Raw genomic sequence first — 23774 nt, 5'->3', positions numbered from 1 at the left:
TGTAAGACAAAATGGAGTTCGTATATGTAAGTGACATGATCGTCATTACCATCTGGTTTCAGAAACAAACAAAATATATCATCCAATCACAACTCTGACACATGACTCTTTGAATATCTTCAAATAGCCATCGTTTTCCCGTAGAACACAACTCGATTAAAGACAGGGTAAGAAGCCTTTCCTTAAAAATAATGCTCCTACAACTGTATAATTCGTAACTGCATATTTAAAAGGGCAGTAACGTTCATAAAAAGGTAAAAAAAAAAGTGAAAAATTTAACTAGTTTCATGTACAAGCAAATAAACAAAATTGTGCTAGGGAAAAAGTTTCAAGCCACTAACAAACTGATAATTACCATGGAAAATTTTTAAGACACGCTTTATTCTCTTTTTAAAATGAGACTTTCAATAAATAACTTCAACAGCCTATTTAAATCTAATTACAAGAGTACAATTTTTAAGACTTACAAAATGCGACACTAAATACACCCTTTTAATAAAAATATTCCAGTCTCTGCTGTAATTTTCCCAAGAATCTCAACTTCTGTTCGTTATCTAGCGTGAACATGTATGGATAGTTTTGTGTTTACTGTAGAGAATATAATCTTGCGGGTTTTTATTTTCGAACAGCCTCCATCAGCAAAAATAAGTTTCTACTGGAAAAAAAAATCACACGCAGTGAATCGTCGCAAAAATCACATTCCTACAGTTAAGAGACTCGGCAGGCGGGTCGAGTGTGAATTCGTGTTCTTGGTATTCAGACTTGCTCCAGATATACCTCCAAGAGTCATCCACCGTGCAATTATCCCTCGCATAAATCGAAAAGCTAGAAAAAAAGTTATTACGATTTTCGCCTTGTTTATCTTCTACTTATTGAACAAAAATTGCAAAAAATTATTAGCTCCTTGAAGAAATTCAAGATATCTAGAACCACAATTTTTTTTTCCTCCAATACAATAAAAATCGCTAGCTTGTAAAATAAAATTAATGCAAAATTTTCATCCTTGGCGGAAAGTTCCTGGTTAAGAATTTATGGAGATTCTTTCGAGGATTCACTGATCCTTGTACAAGTCTCGTAGAGCTTCTGTTGCTTCCACAGAGACAGTGAGTGTTCCGATCTCGGAATGACTTTCAGTGTCATAAACTGCAAAGAAGACACATCTTTTTAAAAATCTCACTTATGTTGCTATTTATTCTGTGGTAATGTTACTGAAGTTCTGCTGCAATCAACGTGTCAACAAGGCGTACAAAGAAATTGTGCTGAGCCAAAATAATCGTTTTTGAAAACCCTAGTGTCTATCGAGTAACATCACCAATGATGCTCTATACTTACGAGCTAAATCCTTGTCAATGACATCCCCTTCATATAAAATCTAAAATAAAAGAAAACAGGACCACAGGAGAAATGATTAACAGTTCTATTCCTTACTCAAGGTCACACACGAAAAGGTTAAGGACGTTATGATAATAACGGGAGAGGAAAAAACTCTTACGACGTGAATATCTCTTCTTAGATTATAATGTGAAAAAGATGTTTTTCTTTCCAAGCTTTACACACGAATTTTCTTTCGGGCTTGTGCCACACCACCATCGTACCATATCAACCATACCAACCTCCTGAAAATCCACGGACGCATAAGCTACGTCAACACAGTCCCCTTCGTCATCATCGTCAGGTGGGTCACTAACCACAGTGAACACGAGTCTACAAGGAAATACAGCTGCTAGTTCTGATCATTTAGGAAACAGGAGGTTGAAGGATGTAAAATCGAGGCTGACCCTGGGGTTTGTCTTGGCTGGCGAGCATATGAGATCTAATCCTACTACATGGTTAATAATCCATTGCTTGTTACCTCTAATATTTCGTTAGGGTTCAATGAGAATTCGCTAATAACCATTTCCACTCCAAGTAGATAGAGGCGCAGTATTAACATAATTCACATTATGTTAATTTGGAGAATTTGGTATCGGATCAATTAGTAATCCCATTATTGATATATTTCTTAATTCCATCGATTGTCTGCATGATGTTGTAAGGAGAAATTCAGTTTTGGTCAAACAAGGGAGTTAAAGGGTTAACTACCCGATGAAAAAACAACCCACACACACGCAAAGTTTCAGACCAATCAACCAAGTGGGAGCCAATGACAAGCAAAAACAACTTACTTAGGATCGTTGGACAGCATGTAGATCAAGTAATTTCTCTTTCCCTCATTTTTTTCTTCATCCACATAAAAAACTGAAAGTAAGACACAAGAGTAAGTACATGCCATTGAGTGATGCGTAAACCCAGAAATACACCATTGCAAACACTTGGAAAGTTTCCTGTTTTTCAAAATCGAGGTGATGCTACAATCAAAAGTCATGAATTTGCCGTCTTTAAAGGTCTTGGCGATTTTCACTTTTGAAGTAAGACTCGTTCGTATCACTACGCTGCACAGTAAACCTTGGAGGTGTTTAAGTTAGTACCTGTTTCAAGGTCACTGAGTTCCTATCATAGTATATCAGATGCGGGACAAAGGCATGGGAGGGAAGAAGGAAGGGGAAGATTTTCTTAACGTTTCATAGTTACCTTTCTTGAAGTTATAGTATATCGGTCTGTACGGTGCGGGCTTTGGTAATGAAATTGGCGTTTCCAGATCAGCGGGTTCGTAGTCCAGGAACTTGTAAGCTACAAAGAGTTGTTTGACGTTCGGGTCTTGTAAGATCGGTGCCTCTGAGTCTAGGGTAAGACTGGTAACTTGAATAACAACGGTAGAAGTAGGCTGCAACAAACACATTTACAAAAAGGTTAGAGACGCTAGGTCGGTCGGTCGGTCGGTCGGTCGGCCGTCCAGTATTTTGGTCATTCAGTCTGAAAGACGACCACAGTATTACAGAAAGTGAATAAGGCTGTCCGTAAGATAGACCAAAAGGAAAACCAGTCCATAGGTTCATTGGTGAGTTAGTGAGGACCTGTCATTATTTTTTACTGCGTGTTCATGTCCTTCCTCGCCTGGCATCACCACACTCATCGCGTTATTTGCTTAAGCTACCTTCTCTAGGCTTTTCTGAAGTTCTCTTTGGTTTGCTTTTAGCATCAATAAGCAGAGAGACTGGGTTCAACATTTACTTAAAAGAGCCTTGATGAAGGCCTTTTTTTCACAATTTGTTGCTTTGCTTACATTGACCACAGATTTTGCTCGAGAATGCCTCGGAGAGACCACCACTTCATTTTCACTTGTTTCAGTTCCACTCTCCACAGCATCATCTTCCTTCTCCTGTTTCTCCTTACTTTCCTCCTGGCCTACATCTTCCTCATCCTGCTCCTCATCCTCCTCAACTTCCTCATCAATCTCCTCCTCATTTTCCTCTCCTTCCTCGTCCAGCTCTTCCCCGGACTCCGCCGCAGGAAGGGGTATGTCCACCTCGTCACCAAGTGTCGAATCGAAATCTAGTTAACAAATACAAAGATACTGTTAGCAACGATAAACCCGGACTAGCACTATTCTCTGTAAGGTCTGCTTACCGGATTCAGAATGCCGCTCCTCAAACATGGTGTCCTCGCTAGCTTCTGCTTCAGTTGTTCGCCTCATTTCCTCTGCTACAAGAGCTTTATCATTCTATAAGAGAAAATGCTACTATAAGCAGAGAACGCTAAAAAAAAATCTCCGTACTGGTAAAGATATACGTTTTTGGCCAAGCGTGAGGTCGAGGTGGCTGGATATTGGTCGAGTGATTTTTTCGCGTTTTTATGGACCGAAACGAAGTCGAGATTTATTAAAACGTAAAAAAAGAACGAGGCTAACATTCAGTTATCTTCACCTCACGCTCAGTCCATAACGGATTTATTATATAGCAAAAAAATACCTCACTTGAATGACTTGTTTATCACTGTTTATTTCGAGAGCCGAGAAAGAAAGCTAACTGTTTTTATAGCGCAATAAATCCACGAGAATCGTTTATGTTTTCTTTGTTTTGACTGTCTTCTGACGCTTTATTTGCCAATACATCACCGATATTGTCCAAATATATTACGAACTTTGTAAGTCCGTTCCACGTACTTCTTTTTCACGCGTAGAATCAAAGTGGGCAATCCCGAGAGGACAAAGTAGGCCATCTTGCCCGGTCGGGTAGCCAATCAGAACAGAGGATTCGCTTCATATTGCTCCTGGGCACTGCCAGTGATATAATAAATATGTTCATAACTGCTTTTTAAAAATATGAATTGGTCAGTCAGACCGTCGTCTCAGTCAAGCCGGTCAGCGTACCAAGGATGACTTACTTAGAAAATTGTCAAAGGTTTTGTTAGTCCTGAATCAATTTCTCGACAACTCATTGATACCCTTAGTACCTGTTCATCTTCAGAGGTCTCACTGATTTCTCCCGTAGATTTCACATTGTTCCCAGGCTCCTCTCTCGTTTCTTCGACCACCTTAGCCATCTCATCAATAGACATCTCCTCCACAGGTTTCTCAGGCTCCACTTTGCGCGTGCGCGGGGCAGGCTGAGGTTTCTGTGCCGTCGCCTCAACTAACTCATCAACTGACATGGACTCAAGTAGCTTTTCTCTGTTTGTTGTTTTAGAAAAATATTCAAATTAGCCTCTGAGGTGACTTAAACTAGGATACAATGGTAAAAATTAACTTGTAGTGCTGCAATTGTATGTCTATGTGTTTGTTTCAGGGTAATTTAGTATTATCAACTGAGTTGATAGCGTAAATTGGCCACCGTAAAGAGTTTCAAAACTGAGCGTTAGCCCTCCGTCATTCACTCTGATGAAGGGCTAACGCTCGAAACATCAGCTTTGAAACTCTTTACGGCGGCCAATTTGTAATCAACTCAGTTGATAATACTAAATTACCCTGTTACACTCTTCCACCGACGCAGCATCACAGTTTCGTAAGAAAGTTACCCCCTATATTCATATGTGTTTGTTTGACTGACGGCCGGTCTACCTTTTTTTTACTAGATTGTTTATTAACGACAACGACTTAGACTTCAAAGTTTCTTTAAGGCCTATTTACACGGCACGACTTTGTCGCATGCGACAAGCTTACGACAGGCCTACGACATGACTTAAGAGTCGTAAGCGAGTTGTAGGTTTGATTTACACGAAACAATTCGTGTCGTAAGCCTGTCGTAAGCTTGTCGCATGCGACAAAGTCGTACCGTGTAAATAGGCCCTTAGAGAGATACCAGGGCAGGAGGGAACGCTTTTTTTTTTGCTTCGTCTGTCCATCTCGACGGAACTTTTCACTCTTAATTTTCAGCGTCGTAAAAGATGGACAAACAAGTTGGTTTGGAGATCGTACTTAAAAAAAATATCTCAACCACGTTCAAAATTTAAACGCAACTTCAAAAAAGACACAACCCACTTTATCTCCTTTTCTACTCTAGCTTCACTTTTCTCTTTTTGATCCGACGGCTTTCGTTGCAGCTGAGCCGACTCTCGTCTGGCCACTTTTTCCTCACGTTGTTCCTGTTTAGGGGTGGACGAGTCAACCGGAGATGGAGGTTTTTCTCTTTTGTTAGGTGATTTGACGGCAGGTTTGAATTCAGGTTCACTGTCAGAATGCAGGTTCACTGTCTGAGGTTTTCCTCTCTTTTTAGGTGATTTGACGACAGGTTTAAATGCAATTTCACTGTCAGAGCTGAACGGCTCGTTATCATCAGGTATACGCATCACACGCTAAAACAGATAAACATGGTGAACACTGGAGAAGATTTCATTTTTGTTGTAACTGGTGTGGAACAAAGGAAAAATTCCCTACTTTTAAACGAACCGTCGACCTTTGGATTCCACGCTCCGATGAATTACCATTTAAACAACAGAGAACTTTGCGCTTTGTCTGGTCACTACTAACATCATAGGTGAACAATATTAGGCAAACTCGTGGAAAAAAGGGCTTAATTCCTAAGTTCTGGCTGGTAAATCTCCTTTTCAGCTGTCTTTTCAATTCGATGCAAAACAGTTACGAGAGTTTGGTGTTTGTAACTCGATATAAGCCCTCCGCTTATAAGTTCGACTATTCTACTCATATCTTTCCTAGATAATTAACATCGTGTTCTGGGGTCCATGCGTAGTGCAAGGGGTTCATATTTTGAATTCATAGACAAGCGAACAGTTTCAATTGGTACTTAAAACACACCTCTCTTGACCTGAACGAGGTGCATACCTGAGGTGCCGCGCGGGGCTTAGCACTGGCCGGAAGATACGTATATCTCCATTTCAGGTAAACATCAATTGTTCCGTTTACACCTCCCGAGGGCTGTAAAGATAAAAAAAATTTGGGTAAGTTAATGAAGATGGCTTCCTTGGTTACGTTCATCTTGTATTTGCTTGTTGTTAAGGCTTCCTTCAGTCTTTTGAAGCTTTGTTCGTTCACTCGCGTCCATCCGTTCTGTACCTACATCCATCACTACTCTTGGTCTCCCAGTCATATTTTCCAATCCTCTGGATTTCGTTTCTGGACTTTTAGGTGTCATTAGTAATGGCATGGAAAATAGGAACTGCTTCTTTTATTTTTTCATATGCGCTCTTGGAAAATCAAGGTATTCGTAACCCAGTAACTTTGTGATGAACAATTTGAACCACATTATAAATCAGTTACAAAACACAATTAAAAAGTTTTGACATTCATGTCCCTTTGGCAGGGTGCACCAACTAGACTACGAGTAGTTCGTCCTTTATGGCGAAGTCTGTCCCACGCGTCAAAAAAAAAAAAAAAAATAATAATAATTAAAAAAAAAAAAAACACGGAAGCGCGCCGCGCAGAACTCTGGGAGTGAGTCCGCGTGGCGCGTTTACATATGTTGTATTATTAACGGACTTTTTTGTAATCGTCCGACAGACTTCGCTGAAACTCAGGGACCTCTGGAAGCCTATTCACCTGCAGATGAAATCATGAAGTGACAGAGGATAACTTACTTTCCTAAGTTCAAACGTTCCCTTGACTGGTTTGTCGTTAGCTAATGTTATCAATGGTACTTTAGCCAGTCCCAAGTACACCGTAGGTTCGGGATCTGCGTCATCAAATACATAGATCTCCAGCGCCTGAAATTACCAAAAAGGTTTGCAGCTTAAACTTTAAATTCACCTGACTTTTCCCGTCAAGCATAGAGATATCATTTCTCTCATCTCTCTTCTGTACAACATATACTCATACCAAGAGCCTGTAATTTTCTTTTCACAAGCTAAGTTTCGGGTTTGCGTGTGAAGGAAAAAAGAACTAAACGTCATTCGATTTTCAGAGTTTTTCTGGCTTTTAACTAAAATAATAAACAAGGAACGAAAGAGCTTGGAATTTCCAAGCAAGCAAATTATCATTGTTTAGTTACGCGCGTGCCTACATGATAAACGGGTGCCTAAGCGTTAAACGGTTCTTCGCAGCCCAGGTATTGCAAAAAACAGTACACAAGGCAAACAAATAAACACGTAAGCTAGTTACCGCAGCTCTGAGGTAAGTGTCAAGCTCAGTTGTCATGGGGACAGGAAATGTCTTGACATCATTAAACTCAGGCGTGTTGGTGCTCTGCACAATATCTGTATCATGATCAGCAAAGTCAAAGAAACGGTACACCGCGTACGGACAGGGCTGTATTCCTGAAGGAAAAGACCATTTGAATACATAAAAAAACCGGATAATTTTATCAAACGACCCGTGCGAAACGCTCAATCACTCCTAACAAAATCATAACGAAAACTAGTATGTCCGAAAATAGCCGTCTGGCTCCGCACAAGTAGTGCCTTGTTGCGAAAAGTATTGAGAAACGTCGCGATCTTCAATAAATTCTGCCAGTTGATTGCTCCGAGCTTTCATCTTGCATAATCTTTTTCGTTGCTTTTCCGGAGCCCCCCCCATCTGATTTATGTCATGTTTTGGTGTAAAGGTGGCTTCCGACATTTTCAACAATTCGAAGTCCCGTGGAAAAAATGCATACTGACATAATTAGGGAGGTCCATGCAATCTGAGCCTCATCCAAATATTTTCCCGTCCAGGCCTTCAATCAATAAGCACAGAGTCCTACGTGCGACTCACGAAACTATAAAAGATCACCGGAACGCACATTGTTGCCTCGACCGGAACTACACTCTCCGTAAAACAGGAAGTGCGCCCCATTATCGTTCGAAGCGTCCGTGTGTTCAGTATAGAATGGGTTCGGAACTTATTCGGGACCAAATATCCAGAGAAACAGACCGAGTTATGAATTAGTTTTGCCTAACTAATAGGCCATACATGTACGTTTGTGACCATTTTGTCCAAAGCTGGCGTGATATCCAGGATACTTTCAAAGGGTAAAATTCGTCAGTCTTTTACAGCACTACGACTGCAGTTACACGGCACTCTTACCTGGTCTCCTCGGCTGAACTGCATTGCATCTGACGACATGAATGTCGAGCTCATTGACGTCCGAGGGCGGTTTGTCTGGCACGTGACCGGCGTCTTCAAGGGCTTTATATGCTCCAGAGTTCATATAACCAAGTGCTTTGGTACGCTCCTAAAGCGCAAAAGGATATGTTTAGGTTAGAAAACTATAACGAATAGAATTGGTCAAAGAAAAATATCCAAATTATTGATACACTCACTCTATACAATCTGATTGCTTGGTCCATGGGAACTCTTAGTCTGACCCAGTATTCCAAGGTCGCGAACTCGATGCCTTGGCAGGGGGGCCTAGTGCCTACGAGAATAAATATGAGAGGAACAAAATATGATTTCAAAAAAACGATCAGCACTCGCAGTTATATTACTTGTCACAATTTAAGAGAGCAGAGCCCGCAAGTCCAATCACCTTCCGAACTCGGTTCACAAATATCATAAAGCAACTTAATGATTGAAGAGCATACAACGCCATCTACTGGCTCGCTTGGCACACCTACTTGAAGCTCGGTGCGAGGCGCAGACACGCGGGGCGTGACATCTCGCGTGCGCCACTTCTTTCTCGCCCCCGTTGATCTTACACCTATAACACTGTCAAAGGATTCTTACCAATTAGCGTGGCAGTGCCGTGAACTCTGCCGTGAGGTTTTTCAAGCAGGTCTCTAAACTTCAGCTGACAAGCTGCCACAGTCTTGTAGTCCGTTCCAAATGCTCGATGGATTTCTATCAACGTGGATTCCTATCACAAGGAAAAACGGAAGACTAATTGGACAACAAACACAAAGGATATCGTGCGTATTCCTCCCTTCTTAAGTCAAACAACGAATGTCTTCGACATTTGGACAACGTACCTTTTGTAAGAAATGAAGAAAGAAATCATCGACTCTCACAAGATACTGTGAGGTAAAATTGAATTCGGGTCTGAAAACAAAATAAAAAGAGAGCTCAGTCAAATATATTTGCAGAGACTTAAAACCATCGCCCTAATAAAGCAATTTAGGTTAGATAATAAACGTAAATTCAGCTCTATAAACGGGTGCCGGCAAATTTCCACGAAAACCTGAAGAAATGCGGAGGTAACCTTGCCGTGATCTGACATCCCATCCAGGAAGAAGTAAAGTGATACTCCCAGTAGCTTCAGACACCAGGATAACTTCCGGCTAAATGGGCCACTGACATGTAGTACAAGCGCAGAGTTTTGAACTTATGATAGTGAAGTAGATATTAACAGACGTGGTCTATCACACAGCAACTAAGATACTTCACAGATCTCAAAGTGTACCTGGTCCCCTTAACAACGGGCGTCGTCTGAAGCTCATGTTCAAAAAACTCATACGTCACAAACGTCACCGGTTCATCATCTTCAAACTCTTTCATGGCTTCCTGAGACAATATAACCTGATTGGGAGAAATGTGGCGAGCACAACTTGAGTAAAATAATATAAAGTTGTCGGAGATGATAGCGTAAACAAAAATTACATGGCGTACCTTATCAATGTGAATTTCGAAGATGTTTTGACCTCGCTCCAGTTCTACCGTGCTATCCATTTCTTCGAACTCGGAGTCCTGCTGAAATGTAGGAGTTGGAGAATCAGTAAAGACCTATTTTGCACAAGAAATATCTTTCGAGGGAAATATTTGCACGTAAAAACTTTACTACATGAAAGATCATCGCACAAAAGCTTGTGCAGTTAATAGCACTCCGTCGGAATCGCTCAACCTTCCTCGGTTCCTCAAGCCTGAAGATCTTCAGGCTTTATTTTAACAACACCTATCATTGTTTGTATAACTACAGTGATCTTTAATTTAATCATTACACAAATAATAAATAGTAAATAAAAATCCCTTGACTTTTCTCCGAAATGAATTATGACCACTTATAACCATAAAATACTATTTCGAGTCGGAGTCGTAAGAGCGCTTCCAACCCACTGAAAATAAAAAATTGGAGTCGCAAGCAGAATCATAAGCTCGACGGAATCGGAGTTTAAGGAATCATTTCCTTCTTCCACCTATGACTGCAACGCTTTTGATCCAGTGAAAACTAGATTGTCCAACTCGCAATCAGGAGCGGAAGAACTCACCAATCACAATGCCAGTTGTCAAGCCCTCCAAGTGCAGCATTTTGACTACGACTCTGACGATCCAGTTTTCAGTGGATGGTAAGCGGCATCAAAATTTTTCTTCCGATTTTCGATTCAGTTCGATTTTCACAAGGACCGCGCGGAGGGAGGAGCGGGAACTTTAACGCCCCCACCCATCCCCCTGTCTTGTATGCTGAAGCTTATACGTTCGTCTTTAGCCCTCGCCCCCCCCCCCCCCCCCCCCCAGCCCCGCTCAAAAATTTACTGTGCAGGCCCTGTTTCACTGGATCGCATCGCTCTGTGCTTCTGAATACAACTCCGACTCCGTCCTAAGTGAAAACCAGCCTTAAATAAATGAAGTACAAGTGATTCATTTTTCCTTTTTTTCAGTAACAATATCTTTGTCTTTATGCATTTATTAATTTCTGTGTATTGTATCACCTCTAAAAGAGCAGCTTTGTACTGCTTGGTTCCGTATGCTACGTCACGCATCTGACTTTCAAGTTTCTGTAGAAAAAGAAAAGGAAGATTGAACAATACTTCAACGCAATAAAGAAAATTACAACGCACATCATATGAATAAATTTACAAAATAAGACACTACGTCGGTTAATTTCCTCTGAAACATTTGAGGCTCTATTTCCAGGAAAGGGTACCAAATTTTTTCACGTCTCTCTCGAGACCTTCTACCATGCAAGGATCAACTCTCGTAATTTTTTTTGACACGAACAATAGATGTCGGTACTTACAGTCCGCTCTAAAGAGCGCATGCATATCAAGTGCACACGATTGAAACCAAACACCTAGATTGACTCACGGATTGACGTTGGGAGACAAGATGACCGTGAAAGACAAAAGGATATATACTTAACAACAGCCACACAGGCAGACTGATAGACAGACAGAGACAGACAGACAAACACACACACTGACAGTGGTCAGACAAACAAGAAATAACTGCCCGAAAAACTCACTCACGGAGTAAACGTTCGGTCTGCTAATAGAAGGAGGAACATTTCCCACAAAACAAACTGAAACGTAAGTAATATTGTTGTACTGACTCGGATTCTATCGGCCCGAATGTCCAGTAACTGAGCGTACTCTTGCATCTTAAGGTCGTACTCTTTCTTATCTTCAGTCATCTTCTTGGTTACCCGCTCCACCTTAACAGAAAAAAGAAGGTTAAAAAGAATTAAAGATTCAGAATCAAGCCAAGAGAAGAATTTAGCGTAAAGACCACGGGAGAACGAATTTTTCACCGGTTCGAGTGACGTTGTGATTGGCTGAATTGCAAGAAAAAAGGATCAGTTAATTCTGCATAAGGGAATAACTCAATGACACAGCTAGCAAAACTAATCACGGCATGTGTACTATGACGTGACTGAGAGAATCGCTCCTGCATTAATTCAGGTTGACACTCTTCAGCGATTCTACTCCTAGGTAGAGAAAGGTACTCTGAGTTAAGTATCATAACCAAGAACGAAACGGAATGACCCAGCCAAGTCTCGAAAACTGACCTCAACAGGCGCGGGCTTATTTTGAGAGTAAATAGTAAGATCACCACAACACAAGCACCGTATTTTCAGCTCACCTCTGTTTGATAATCTTTATTAATTTTGTGCTGAATAATCAACATATTTCTTGTTTTCTCGAGCTCATTGATTGTGTCCGCATGTGCAGCTTGTAATTCTTGTACTTGTCGTTTCATATCTGCGAGAATTTATAAGAACGAAAGACATGATTAATATTTTGTTCACGGAATCGAAAGCATCGTGATATAGTTTCTGAAAGTCGCTTACCATGGATCGCTCTTTCACCCAAGAAACGTTCGTCGTAAAAATTTACCTTTGCTCTTTTCGTCATCAACTTTTTCCAAGAAATCTAAGTCCTGGCTTCCTTTCTCTTTCCTGTGCTGTTGAGAAAAGAAAAAGTCAAAGGGTGCAGTCTGACACTTGTTGTCATGAAGATGGAGCCGAACGGAACAGATTCAACTCACGCAAAACAGAAAAACAACTAACTTACTTTAATTAGCACGAGAGCTTCTTCGATTTCCTGAAAATCCACCGCACTTTCCTGCAAAGTTCAGTAGGCGACGGCGAGTTTAGTAACTACTTATTAGGGGTCCCAGAACTTATCTAAATCAACAAAGCTCACCAATTATTATTTTATTCCTGTCTGAAGATAACAAATTGTAAAGACAAGTGTTTAAGCTGCTAAAACCTTTGGCCTCTAAGAGTGACTTGCATCTAATCTCTCCTTACAATATTACTCCTAAATCACACATTACTGTCACAAGAATAAAGGAAATGATCGCCAACGAAAGCTCGTGATTGTTAAACAAATTCTCCTTGTCAACACCTTAGGAGAGGTAAAGAGAACAGTGTGGAGAAAATGCATAATGATTTTAGGGCGTAAAGGGTAAAGATAGCTATTTTGAGGGGAAATGTCCCCTACATGGAAACAGTGAGACAATGGCAGAAATGACAACGTTAGCCTGCCCTTAAAAATTACCTTGGTAAAGAACTTCATCTTTTCCTTCAAGTCATCATACTGTTCTTTTAATGTATAATGTTGTACCCTCAGTTCACGTAGCTCCGCATTTAATTTTTCAGCAGACTCTACAATAATGATGACATGGATGGAGAAGTTTCTGGTGACGCGCTACAATACTTGACCAAACAGAGCAATGAACGTGACCAGGCAGAGTAACAGTGAATTACAAAAAGAACCATCAGGAATTCCACGGAAATAGCACGTGCGCGGCAGTAATCGCGCGAGAACGCGCGTTCTTGCAATCATAAGAAGCGCCAATCAAAACAAAGTTCAACAACCAATAAGAATCCAAGAAAATAACGTAAACTGGCCCCAAGTGCGGAAAAACGCTTTCAGCCACTTAACTCGTTTTAGGTATTCCATGTGATTTGTATGGTATGACTAAAACGTTTCTGCCTACAATCTCATAGAGTGTCGTTATTACCTAGCGCGGCTAATGCGTGGTAAGTCCTAACCACATTAAAAGCGAATCTCACCTCTCTCACTGGTTAATTTGTCAAGAATGTCATTTTTCTCCTGTAAGTCTGAATGCAAAGTAGCTCTTAACTGCTCCATCTCCACCTGAAACAAGATTAGTAAATGTTGACCTGCCCCTTTTAAGACCCAATAATCAACAGCTTAAATGCGTATTAGGGCATTGGCGGTTTCTAGAGTGTATTCACACTTTTCTTCCTTTGAATTTGTCTCTTCAAAATTATCTATCAACTAGTGTTTGTTTTCTAACTGAATGTGTCTTCTGTGTCTCCTTGCTGGCAAACTGACACCGTACCTCCATTTGCCTGTATTTTGCTCTGTGCTGTCTTTCGCGTTCGGCATCAAAAGCACTGGAATGGCAAAAGAAAACAAAAACGTGCCAATAGAGGAACAAATTAGGGGAACAAAAGAACAAAAACGACACCAATAAATCGACGATACATAAAAATGCTTTTAGTCACATGAACAAGGCACTGTCCTACCTGGTGACCAGGTTTTCATTTGCTTCCTTCAAGATAGCATTCTCTGCTTTTAGATCTCCAATCATCTGAAGTTGCTATAATTTTAACACAAAGAATAAACGCAATTAGATTGTTAAAGTATTGACGATCTAGTGAGGACTGAATAATTCTTCATTTCAACAAAGAGCGTCAAGGTTCTGTACCATGCTATGCTAGTGCATACTGGATACTTCTTCTTCTCTCCACCCTCCCCTTCCCCCATAACATTTTGTCACATTTCACCACAGTTCGCTGGCTCCAAAACCTGTATCAAGCGCTCACCCGCGGGAATGGCAGGGTGACTGCTTAATACAGATTCCACAGAATAGGGAAATTTTTTAAACGACAAAAAATCGTCATTTAATGCCATAATTGACCACTAACAACTGCAATGTACAAAAACTCGTCAAAAATACAACTAACATTGATTTCGTGAGATGAAATAGATTAAATTTTATTTAGAGGTTTATTCGTAGTTTTATTTGATTTGTTCTGCTTTAGGTGCCATTCAATACAGGTGAAGGACAATACAAAAAGGCTGTTGGTCGGGGGTGACCACGACTGCTTAATAGAGGTGACAGCCTAATGGTGGTAAAAATTACAGTGATTGAGGGGTAACAATTTGGTGACTTTGAAAACTGACCATGTAATACAGCGTGACTGCACAATACCATAGCCTGTCTCTAGAAGATGCGTAAAATCATTTTACCTCTGACAATGACTTTGATGCTATTCCTCCAGTCTTGAGGTCATTCTTTAAAGCAAAATTCTTTGTTTGTTCCTGTACAGATAAGAAAAAGTACACTATGCATCTATATAAATAACAAATTATGAACCACAAATCACTGCTGCACATGAATCAATGCAAAACAACATCAAATCAAAATTCATACATGTAACTTAGTAATATACAACATGCTTGCACAGTGAGTGGCCTGCTGTAGCCAGACGGTGGCCTTGCTAGACTGTAGCCTACTGTACTCAGACTGTGGCTTACTGTAGCCATTCTGTGGCCTACTGTAGTCAGACTGTAGCCTACTGTGATCAGACTGTGGCCTACTGTAGCCAGACTGTAGCCTGCTGTACCCAGACTGTGGCCTACTATAGCCATACTGTGGCCTACTGTAGTTAGACTGTAGCCTACAGTGGTTAGACTGTGGCCTACTGAAGCCAGACTGTGGCTTACTGTAGCAAGACTGTAGCCTACTGGTATTGCCAGACTACATGTAACAAGTATCTCTTGCCCCTCTTTCTTGACACAAGTCCATAACAAATGTTTAGAAAAATTGGATGCACAAAATGACACTTCATTGATAATTGCAAATGAAAACATTGCAACTTGGTAGTATACTGTTTTGTTCTATGATATTCTCTTTTGAATACCTTTTTAAGTTCTTCATTTAGTTTTTCCATATCTTCAAGAACCTGAGTGTGGCTTGCTTTTACTTTGGCAAGATTCTGATTGAAGAAAGAGAAACATACATTTTGAGATGGAAGTAATGCCTGTTAGGGTAACCAAAAAAAAAAAAACAACCATACCATACCATGCACATACAGAATTCAATGAGCTACAGTACATATTCCCCTTACTAAATTACTTTGGGGTCTGTCCTGTAAGACCAAGTTTTCTTGTCAGATTTATTGCCCAAGCATGAATGCCATAAATCTGAGCAGAAAAAAAGAGGTTCTGTAACTTACAGTGTGGACCAAGAAAAAAAGTTTAGTAAGATATTTAGTATATCTCTGGGTTCAAATAATTATTTTACCTCTTCTAGATTTAAGTACTTGGCCTGCAGAGCTTCAAACTTTGTTGCTTTTTCCTTCATCTCCCTCTGAAGTTTTATCAAGTCAACATTCTCTTGAATATTTGACCTTGTAACAAAGGAGAAAAAAATTATTTCAGCCTAACATGTAAGAGTGATATTAAAAAATACCATGGCAGACTACAGATCTACATTGACTACTTTCAGCAAGCAGTGATGCAGAAGTCTAAATGCTAACAGATATTTTGACAAAAAATCTTTTGAATTGACTGTGTAAACTCTCATTTTTCTTGCCAGTAAGCAACTACACTGAACTTCTTTTAATTAATCTTGCCTTGCTTAACCCTTTACACTCTACTGGTCATCAGTATGCATATTCTCCATACCATTTTCAAGACATTTCCTAAGGTGATGACAAGGAGAATTTGTTCAACAATCAAGATTGGTGATCATTGGTGGTGATCATTTCCTTTATTCTTATATCCTTAATTTTTATTTAGGGGTGATATTGTAAGGAGAATTAAGATGCCAGTCACTTACAGGGTTAAAGAGTTAATTTTGAAAAAAAACCTAAACAATCAAGTCACTATGCTCAACTACAGTTTTATTTAGTTTCTAGTTGGTAGTATGCATAGTACAACATTTGTTCCCAAAGTCTGCATCAGTGACTGGAGACTACTGAAATAAAAACTGGTTGAAATAGCACATCACATACGTACCTTTGGGCATCTGAAACCTGTTCTTTCAATTGCATTATTTCATCTTCATGGCGCAGTTTGGTTTGCCTCAACTGTAAAATGAACAGGCAGGATTTCACAAGGTGAAAATGCTGAGATTCTTGTCCCACATGACTTTACCTGATACTTTTTCGATTTTGCTGGAAAAGATTCAGAATTCTGTATGCAAAAAGCTACATGTTCTCAAAAACAAAATTTTCTGCCTTTCATTCCAAAGCTTTCCTACAGAGATAAGATCAAACTGAGTTTTTGACTTTTAAGAATCACAATTGTTAGATACACTGTGCCATTACCATCACTTTAAGTGATTTTATGAAAAATGCTAGAAAACTGTACTTAGAAAGTACAATCATGTTTAGATCAAGAAAATTGTATTTTCATGTATGTGCAATGAAATAACCAGTCACTCTTATTCTACAATATTGAGTACTTAAAGATGTATTTCATCATCACAACATGTAAGTTATCTTTTCAAGAAAATAAAATAAAATGATTTTGATCAGAAATTAGGCTGATTCAGTAAGTTTTATAAAAATCAAATCTTCCCACCTGTTCCCTTAACTGGGCTCCATCTTCATCAAGTAACTGAATTTGATCTTGAAGTTGGGCGATAAGCTCCTCTCTGTAAAGAGAGAAAATACATTGTATTAAGATAATGAAATTATGAAACTAAAATGATTGATTGTAAGGATATTTTAAGCAGGCTATCATGAAAAGGCTACCCAAGATAATACAACATATTGGTGAAGAGGAAGACAAAGGGGATTTCCATAATATGATGCAATTCTCACTACCAATTTACGAAAAAATGTATTTTAGCTGGAAGAGAAAATTAGGACTCTGTTTTTAAGAGTTTGAGGATTAACTTACAGTTCCCTTTTTTCCAGTCTTGCTTCTTCAAGAAGACTGTGTCCATATCTTCAAAAAAAGAAAAAAAAAAAACAGGATAGATTGTTGATAAATACAACTTCAGTCTCCACATGTATAGTAAAAGGTAATCTTGTACTGGAGCAAAGACTCAGTTATATAGCACCAGAGAATTTTCCACTTTTCTTAGAATAGAGCTAGATGTATGTGACTGTTAACTTTTGCCTTTCCTCCAACATGTAGCTGGATTTCTCTTTGGCACTTTGTCCAATGTCTTTGAAAGTTTGTTGATACCCATTTATACTCCTGGTTGAAGGGAGGCACCGTGAGATTAACCCTTTACAACCTTACATCAGTTTGTATATTCTCCAAACTGTTCTTGACACATTTCTTGAGATGCAAACAAGGAGAATTTGTTTAACAATCAAGAGCTTCTCTCGCTTGGAATCATTTTCCTTATTCTCATGACCTTAATGTAAAATTCAGGGGTGATATTTTAAAGAGAAATTAGATGCTAGTCACTCCTAATGGTTAAAGGGTTAAAGTGAATTTCCCACAAGAGAATGTCCTTGGCCAACAGACCATTGCACTAACTTTAATTCCACTGAGGACAGCTTAATTCAGAGAATTAAGTCTACTTCTTACAACTTTTGTATTGATTAAGAAATTCCAATTCACACTATTAATTTTAATTGGCCAAAGTGGTAAAATGAAAGGTTGGTTCCTGGGGTATCTAATAACTTAACTGAGGCTACAGGTGTAACAAGCTCCTAGATTCACAAATTACTGCTCGATGCCTGGCAAATCTCTCTCTAGCAAATTTCTCAAACACAGAACTGCAGCTGAGCAAAGAGTGGAAAGACATAAGGGGATGAGTGTGCTAAGTTAAACTGGGATAATTCTTTAAAAAAAAATGCTGTAAGACCACTAAAAACAATCCCCTAAACACTGCTAAAGAACTTAAGCTGTAATGAAGCTGAAATGTTTCATGCAGCCTGCACTTGTGAGATCAAACAATGATTTGAAAAGGTTATTATACTTATGGCAGTTACTTTAATTTGTCACTAAAACATTTTGTCAATAGCATTGGAGGGCACATGTAAGAGCCATAAAGGTTACTATAGATGAGGGCAGTAATCCCTGTGGCAACATGGAGATCACCATAGCAACTGAGCCACATCCCACCCTTAATTACCACCCATGTAATAGCAACATGTATGGTGTGTGGAAAGGAGGAAGAAAAAGAACAGTCAAATTAGGGAAACAAATTGGGCAAAAGCACATGAGAATGCTTCCTTGTTAAGCTCCTTCAACTGAAACTGCTGCATTCATTTGCCTAAAATTCATTTACAAATAGCTTCATTAAATCATACATGAGCTGCAATAGAAACTATGCATCTACAAAATACATGTATAAAGAACTTTCATGTCACAATTTAAAGGACAACACATTCAGGATGCTGTAGCATCAAAACTACTACATCCTGAGTGTGGAACTCTAAACTGCAAACCACATGGCAACAACTGTCAGTGTATGGACAGAGATTATGTAAAATCCACAAAGTTTAACCACTGCACTGATAAAACAAAAGCAATACTTATTATTGCTCAACACTAAGCTAAGATTACATGTAAATAACACTGCCTAACCATTTGACCCCTAAGAGTAACAATATCACCCCTAAATCACACATTAAGTTTTGGAGAATTAAAGAAATGATCAGCAACAAAAAGGCTCTTGTTTGTTGAACAAATTCGCATTGTCAGCACTTTAGGAAATGTGTAGAGAACAGTATGGAAAATAATTATGCCTTCTGAGGATTAAAATTTGTGACAGTATGCTTGAGGTTACCTTGGTTGAGGTAGCATTGGAGGTGGTACTCTTGATCCAGGTCTATAAAAATCAAATATAAAAAAATCACAGTTAGTGTCCCCAGTTACACAATTCAGCTCATAGAGCTAAAGTGTATTGACACCTAAATCAAATTTATCATTATTACTTACACACAAACAAAAAGCAAGATCAGCAGCTATCTGATCAATTATCATCAAATGTTGAAAACTAATTACATGTAAAGGTTAACTCTACCACTTACACACAAGATCTTTGTGTGAATTCTCCTCGCTACCAGCTGCAAATTTCTTATAATCAAAATTCTCAGAAGTTGGTGTTACATGTAAAACAGATAGCATCTACTGATAATACTACTTTTCTTACTCCTCATCATCTTTCTGCTAAATAATTCATTGAGATTGTGAGGAGAAATTCCTTTTTGGGTATGGAAGTAAAAGGAATTAACCCCTTAACTCCCAGGATCTGATCGCTAATTCTCTCCTCTAGCTGCTAGGAGAATTTGGTGTTAGATCAAGATAACAACTTTTACCTAGAAATAAGTTTGAGTATTCTTGTTACCTGCTTGCTGGATAATGTATGGATATTATAGGGAGAAGTAACATGTTAATCACTTGTAGGAGTAAAAGGAATTAAGTAAAGTTTGAGCAGCTTGTGCTGTAAGAGTCCAGCTTTCATCAAACAAAAACAGGTGTTGTGCTTATTTTCTCATTAAAATAGTTTATCCAGTAGTTATCCAGTACAGAGCTCTGCACATGTACAGTGTAGAATTACTGACTTCATATCATGGCCTTGAACTCTTAAATCTTTCTTCAGTCGGTTTCCTGATGGTGTTCTGGCATGAATACCCTGAAAAAGAAACAAGGTTATAAATTATATAAAGAAAGAAAGAAAGAAAGAAAGAAGAAGAAAACAAACAGACAAACCATTTTCATTCAAACTGTAATTATTCCAGTCATAATTATTTTTAAAATGCCCATTCTCTTGAATTTACATAATACGACACTTAATCATGTAATGCTGGTAACAATGAACAAGTCTATGTGACTACTTTTGATAATGCAACAATTGCATTTGTACATGTAAGCCACTCCATATCTTTAATAAATTCTCAACCAAATAGAAGAAATCAACCAAAAAAATTTGATCTGACTAAAATACATGTGGTGTTGATCTCCACTTACTGTTTGGACACGAGGTTTCACATGATCATAAGGTGTGGCACGCTTCCCTTGGGTCTGTAGTTGTTGCTTGGCAACTGTAAGCTTAAAAAATAACCATTGAAAATAGTGATAAATCACTGTGAGTTCGAACTTAATACTGGTTGATTTTACAGAAATAACAAAAAAAAAGTATACTGTATATAACAAAACACATGTTTAAAGGACAGAATAAAGTACATGTTATGATGAATTTGGTTATTGTTGTGAAAACTGCTTATGAACTGTACCTTATTTTTCAATCCAACATTCTGCTTTTCTAAATCTACAATTTTAGCTTCCAGATCTGCCATTTTCTCTCTTGTATCCACATTGTTTACAGCAGACACTATTTCAAGGAAATTATAGCAAATATATGAAATCTTAAAAGCAAACAAAGTCACAACATATCTACCTGATTAAATTTGGGAAGTTGATACAGGTACATGTACATTTCACATCATTTGCACCATGTACATGTAGGGGACCAAGCTGAAGTGTCATGGGAATCTAAGTTTGGCTCAGGACCATACCTATGAATCAAAGCTCTTAAGGGCTGGACACCTTAGCATTTTGAGACCAAAGCTTTCAGGCTTTAATTGATCCTTCTGAGAGTGCAAATTTGAATGATACAATTATATACAGGGTAACAGAAAAAATACTGTTACAATCTAAAGTTATAGGCAAGTAACTGGATAGGTTTGTTGGGAATATTGTATTACCCACTGATAACAGTACCTCCATCTGTGGCTTCCCTTTTCTTGTCATGCACCAATCGCAACAGCTTAGTTGCCATCCTAAGTTCAGAAAAAAATGAGTAAAATGAGTAGAAAACTAGCTTATTATAGAAAAAAAATTTTTGGACCTGACATTTAAATTGAAAATTTATTGCTACTATTGGAGATCTTTTTAGTTAGAATTTTCTACTAATATGTTCAGAATATATCAAATACTTTTTGATCTTCTCCTCCTGCTTCCTTGCATATTTCTTTAACTCCTGTAGCAATTAAAAATTATTGTGTATAAGTATAATGATCGTGAAAGCTCTGTAATCAATATATATTTCATTAAGATTGTTCAGCAATGTAAGTAACAATCTGGGACAAAGACTGTGAATAATTTATATGAAAATCATATATGTGAACTGCAGTTTAAGAGATGAATATGAAAGTGATCTTCCTAGTAATGAACACTACTCAAACAGTCACTGTAGTGAAAATAAGGCCTGAAGAAAATAATTTCAGGCCTGTATGGGATTTGAACCCATGGCCTCTGTGATACTGGTTCAGTGCTCTTAACCAACTGAGCTTACAGACTAACTGGGAACTGGTAATTATGTAGGTTCAAAATAAACCTGTGATTCATCAATTCATCCTGTAGAAGCCTAAATTTTTTTCCAAGCCTTATTTCCAATGCGGCTTAAGTAGTGTTCATTACTCCAAAGATCCCTTTCATATTCATTTCTTAAAACTGCAGTTCATATACATGTAAGTGATGTTAATAAATTATATTCACAGTTATTGATTCATCGCTTTACAGGTTTGTTATGAACCAACATAATGATCAGCTCCCAGTTTGCTCATAATGCTCACAGAATGCTGGTCATTGTGCAAACATCTCTAGTCAGTTCACAAATGTGTAGAAGTCAGTTTACAAACGTTATAAACATTTATATGACTTGTGTAGATGTCAGTTCACACGCTTTGTAGATTTGAGATGTCAACATTTGAGCATACAAACTCTCCAGCTTAAGTAATACAGTCTTGCTCTATTGCAGCATTTGCATGTTGCTTGTACAGTAGCTGTAATCTGCAAATCAATCTACTGATATGAAACAGGTCTTACTGTTGTTGTGTTCTGTCAAGAAGTTTTGCTCTTGGAGGGAAGGTCCACAACTACCGATACATGGGATAAAAACTGTCCATTTGATTAAATATGAAATATACTTTAGTGAGAAATAAGCTGTGAGATTTCACATCCAATAATTTACGCATACAACAAGTCAGTAATGTAGTATTCTCAATTGTATAGTTAAACCCAGGTTGACATGCAAATGTTTATAACATTTGTGACCTGACTTCTAAACATTTGCGAACTGACTTCTACACATTTGCAAATTGACCAGAAACATTTGCAAAACTACCATTGGTGAAACGACTTGTTGGCAAAACAACTGGTTAGTAGCTCACTTGATAGAGCACTGCACCAGTATCCCAGAGGTCATGGATTCAAGTCCTGTACATGGATTCAAATTCCTGAATTTTTTTTAGGCCATAGTTTCACTACTGCTTAAGTAGTGTTCATTACTGCCTAGATAGCTTTCACATTCAATCTTGGACAAAACCCATTGACACAAACTTAAGCTGAAAGTAAAATATAAATGTCATTGCATGCATAAAACCTCTAAACTCCATCATAGTTGAACTTGGTAAGACATGATTGAGCAAAGGAGGGAAGACAAGTTCCCAGAACAACCATGAAATAAAAAGTCTTGATTGTTTCTTCCAGCTTCTTGTGCAAACTAGATGAGGATCTAAATGTTGAACATGTGCAGGAGTAGGTGTAGGTGTAATGATTAGGTACCTATTTTAATTTTCTGGTGCCAAATTCCAAATATGAAGGCATAATTATCTCTAAATCCACCATGTTTCAGAGATATACATTGCACATATATACTGCTTATCAAATGTCTCAATCAGAGGAGAAAATAATTCAACAAGAAAAAAGGAACGCGAGTTGGGAGTCATACAATGTGTACTCCAGTCTATACCTGATTGTCCTCCTGAAGCCTCAAATATTTGTCTTCAAGCTCCTCTCTGCTTATCTTGGAGATCAACTGACGAGCATAGATCTCGCTGAAATGTCTTCCGTCTACAATAACAACGGATCACAAAGTTCTTGAGCTGTTCGTTCCTGCAAATATGTGCCCTAACAGGAAGGCTAAACTTGAACTGCCATACAACAACATCAAGCTGTCAATCATAAGAGGTAGACAAAACTGCAAATTTTTATTTTTGTGCGTTTGCGATATTCAAAAGCTATTAAATTAAACCAATACCTCCATCCTCAGCAACGGAAAACGAGGGAGGTCCGTCCATGGCCGAGGAAACTGGCATACCACGGTCAAAAATTATCAGCTGTAATGATCACGACGAAACCCCGCTAACTCGTTGCTATGTCCCACTTTCTCTGAATGTTTCCGCACATGGCACCCTCACGATGAGACCAAAAGAGTAATCTGTGTATTTTTAGCATGAAATGTTTTCTTTTAGAGCCGTCTAATAAAGTTAAAACACAAAAGCTTCATATTAAACGACTTCTTTTCTCAAATCTGATTTGGCGGCAATCATCAGCCATTTTGAAAATTGTGAAGACAGCGGTCG

At 38.6% G+C, this 23774-nt stretch overlaps 1 protein-coding gene across 2 annotated transcripts; it reads right to left on the bottom strand.

Moving 5' to 3' along the window:
* Positions 1–283: 283 nt before the first annotated feature.
* On the bottom strand, positions 284–23746 carry LOC131794148 (protein fantom). 2 transcript variants are annotated; one of them, XM_059111667.2, is made up of 41 exons: positions 23450–23746; positions 23162–23262; positions 21345–21388; positions 21130–21188; positions 20643–20740; positions 20377–20457; positions 19971–20041; positions 19193–19234; positions 17344–17391; positions 17023–17095; positions 16456–16526; positions 15740–15845; positions 15357–15431; positions 14683–14754; positions 13956–14029; positions 13769–13823; positions 13476–13560; positions 12958–13064; positions 12469–12519; positions 12292–12358; positions 12038–12156; positions 11508–11609; positions 10888–10953; positions 9851–9931; positions 9645–9760; positions 9214–9283; positions 8972–9101; positions 8569–8663; positions 8333–8480; positions 7430–7584; positions 6910–7035; positions 6158–6250; positions 5357–5670; positions 4333–4549; positions 3508–3601; positions 3164–3432; positions 2572–2764; positions 2166–2238; positions 1614–1704; positions 1333–1372; positions 284–1143 (listed from the first exon to the last, which is right to left on the bottom strand). In XM_059111667.2, the coding sequence occupies exons 1-41, from the start codon at positions 23505–23507 to the stop codon at positions 1052–1054; spliced, it is 4122 nt and encodes a 1373-aa protein (XP_058967650.2). In that variant the 5' UTR covers positions 23508–23746; the 3' UTR covers positions 284–1051. The 2 variants fall into 2 exon arrangements, with proteins under 2 accessions (XP_058967650.2, XP_066019250.1); XM_066163153.1 differs by having other exon boundaries at positions 9851–9928.
* Between the last annotated feature and the right edge of the window lie 28 nt (positions 23747–23774).

The sequence above is a fragment of the Pocillopora verrucosa genome, chromosome 3, assembly GCF_036669915.1.
Source record: "Pocillopora verrucosa isolate sample1 chromosome 3, ASM3666991v2, whole genome shotgun sequence".
Taxonomy (NCBI): Eukaryota; Metazoa; Cnidaria; class Anthozoa; order Scleractinia; family Pocilloporidae; genus Pocillopora; species Pocillopora verrucosa.
The sequence above is the reverse complement of the archived record's forward strand: the minus strand, read 5'-3'. Positions and strand labels throughout refer to the sequence as shown.

What these genes read in the sequence shown, in the direction of transcription:
- LOC131794148 (XM_059111667.2), bottom strand. Translation starts at nt 23,507, where the DNA reads ATGCCAGTTTCCTCGGCCATGGACGGACCTCCCTCGTTTTCCGTTGCT. An exon ending in ACAAAGCTGCTCTTTTAGAG is followed by an intron (nt 9,932 to 10,887) that starts GTGATACAATAC and finishes CCTACATTTCAG; the next exon opens with CAGGACTCCGAGTTCGAAGA. An exon ending in GAGCAAAATCTGTGGTCAAT is followed by an intron (nt 2,765 to 3,163) that starts GTAAGCAAAGCA and finishes TGTTTGTTGCAG; the next exon opens with CCTACTTCTACCGTTGTTAT.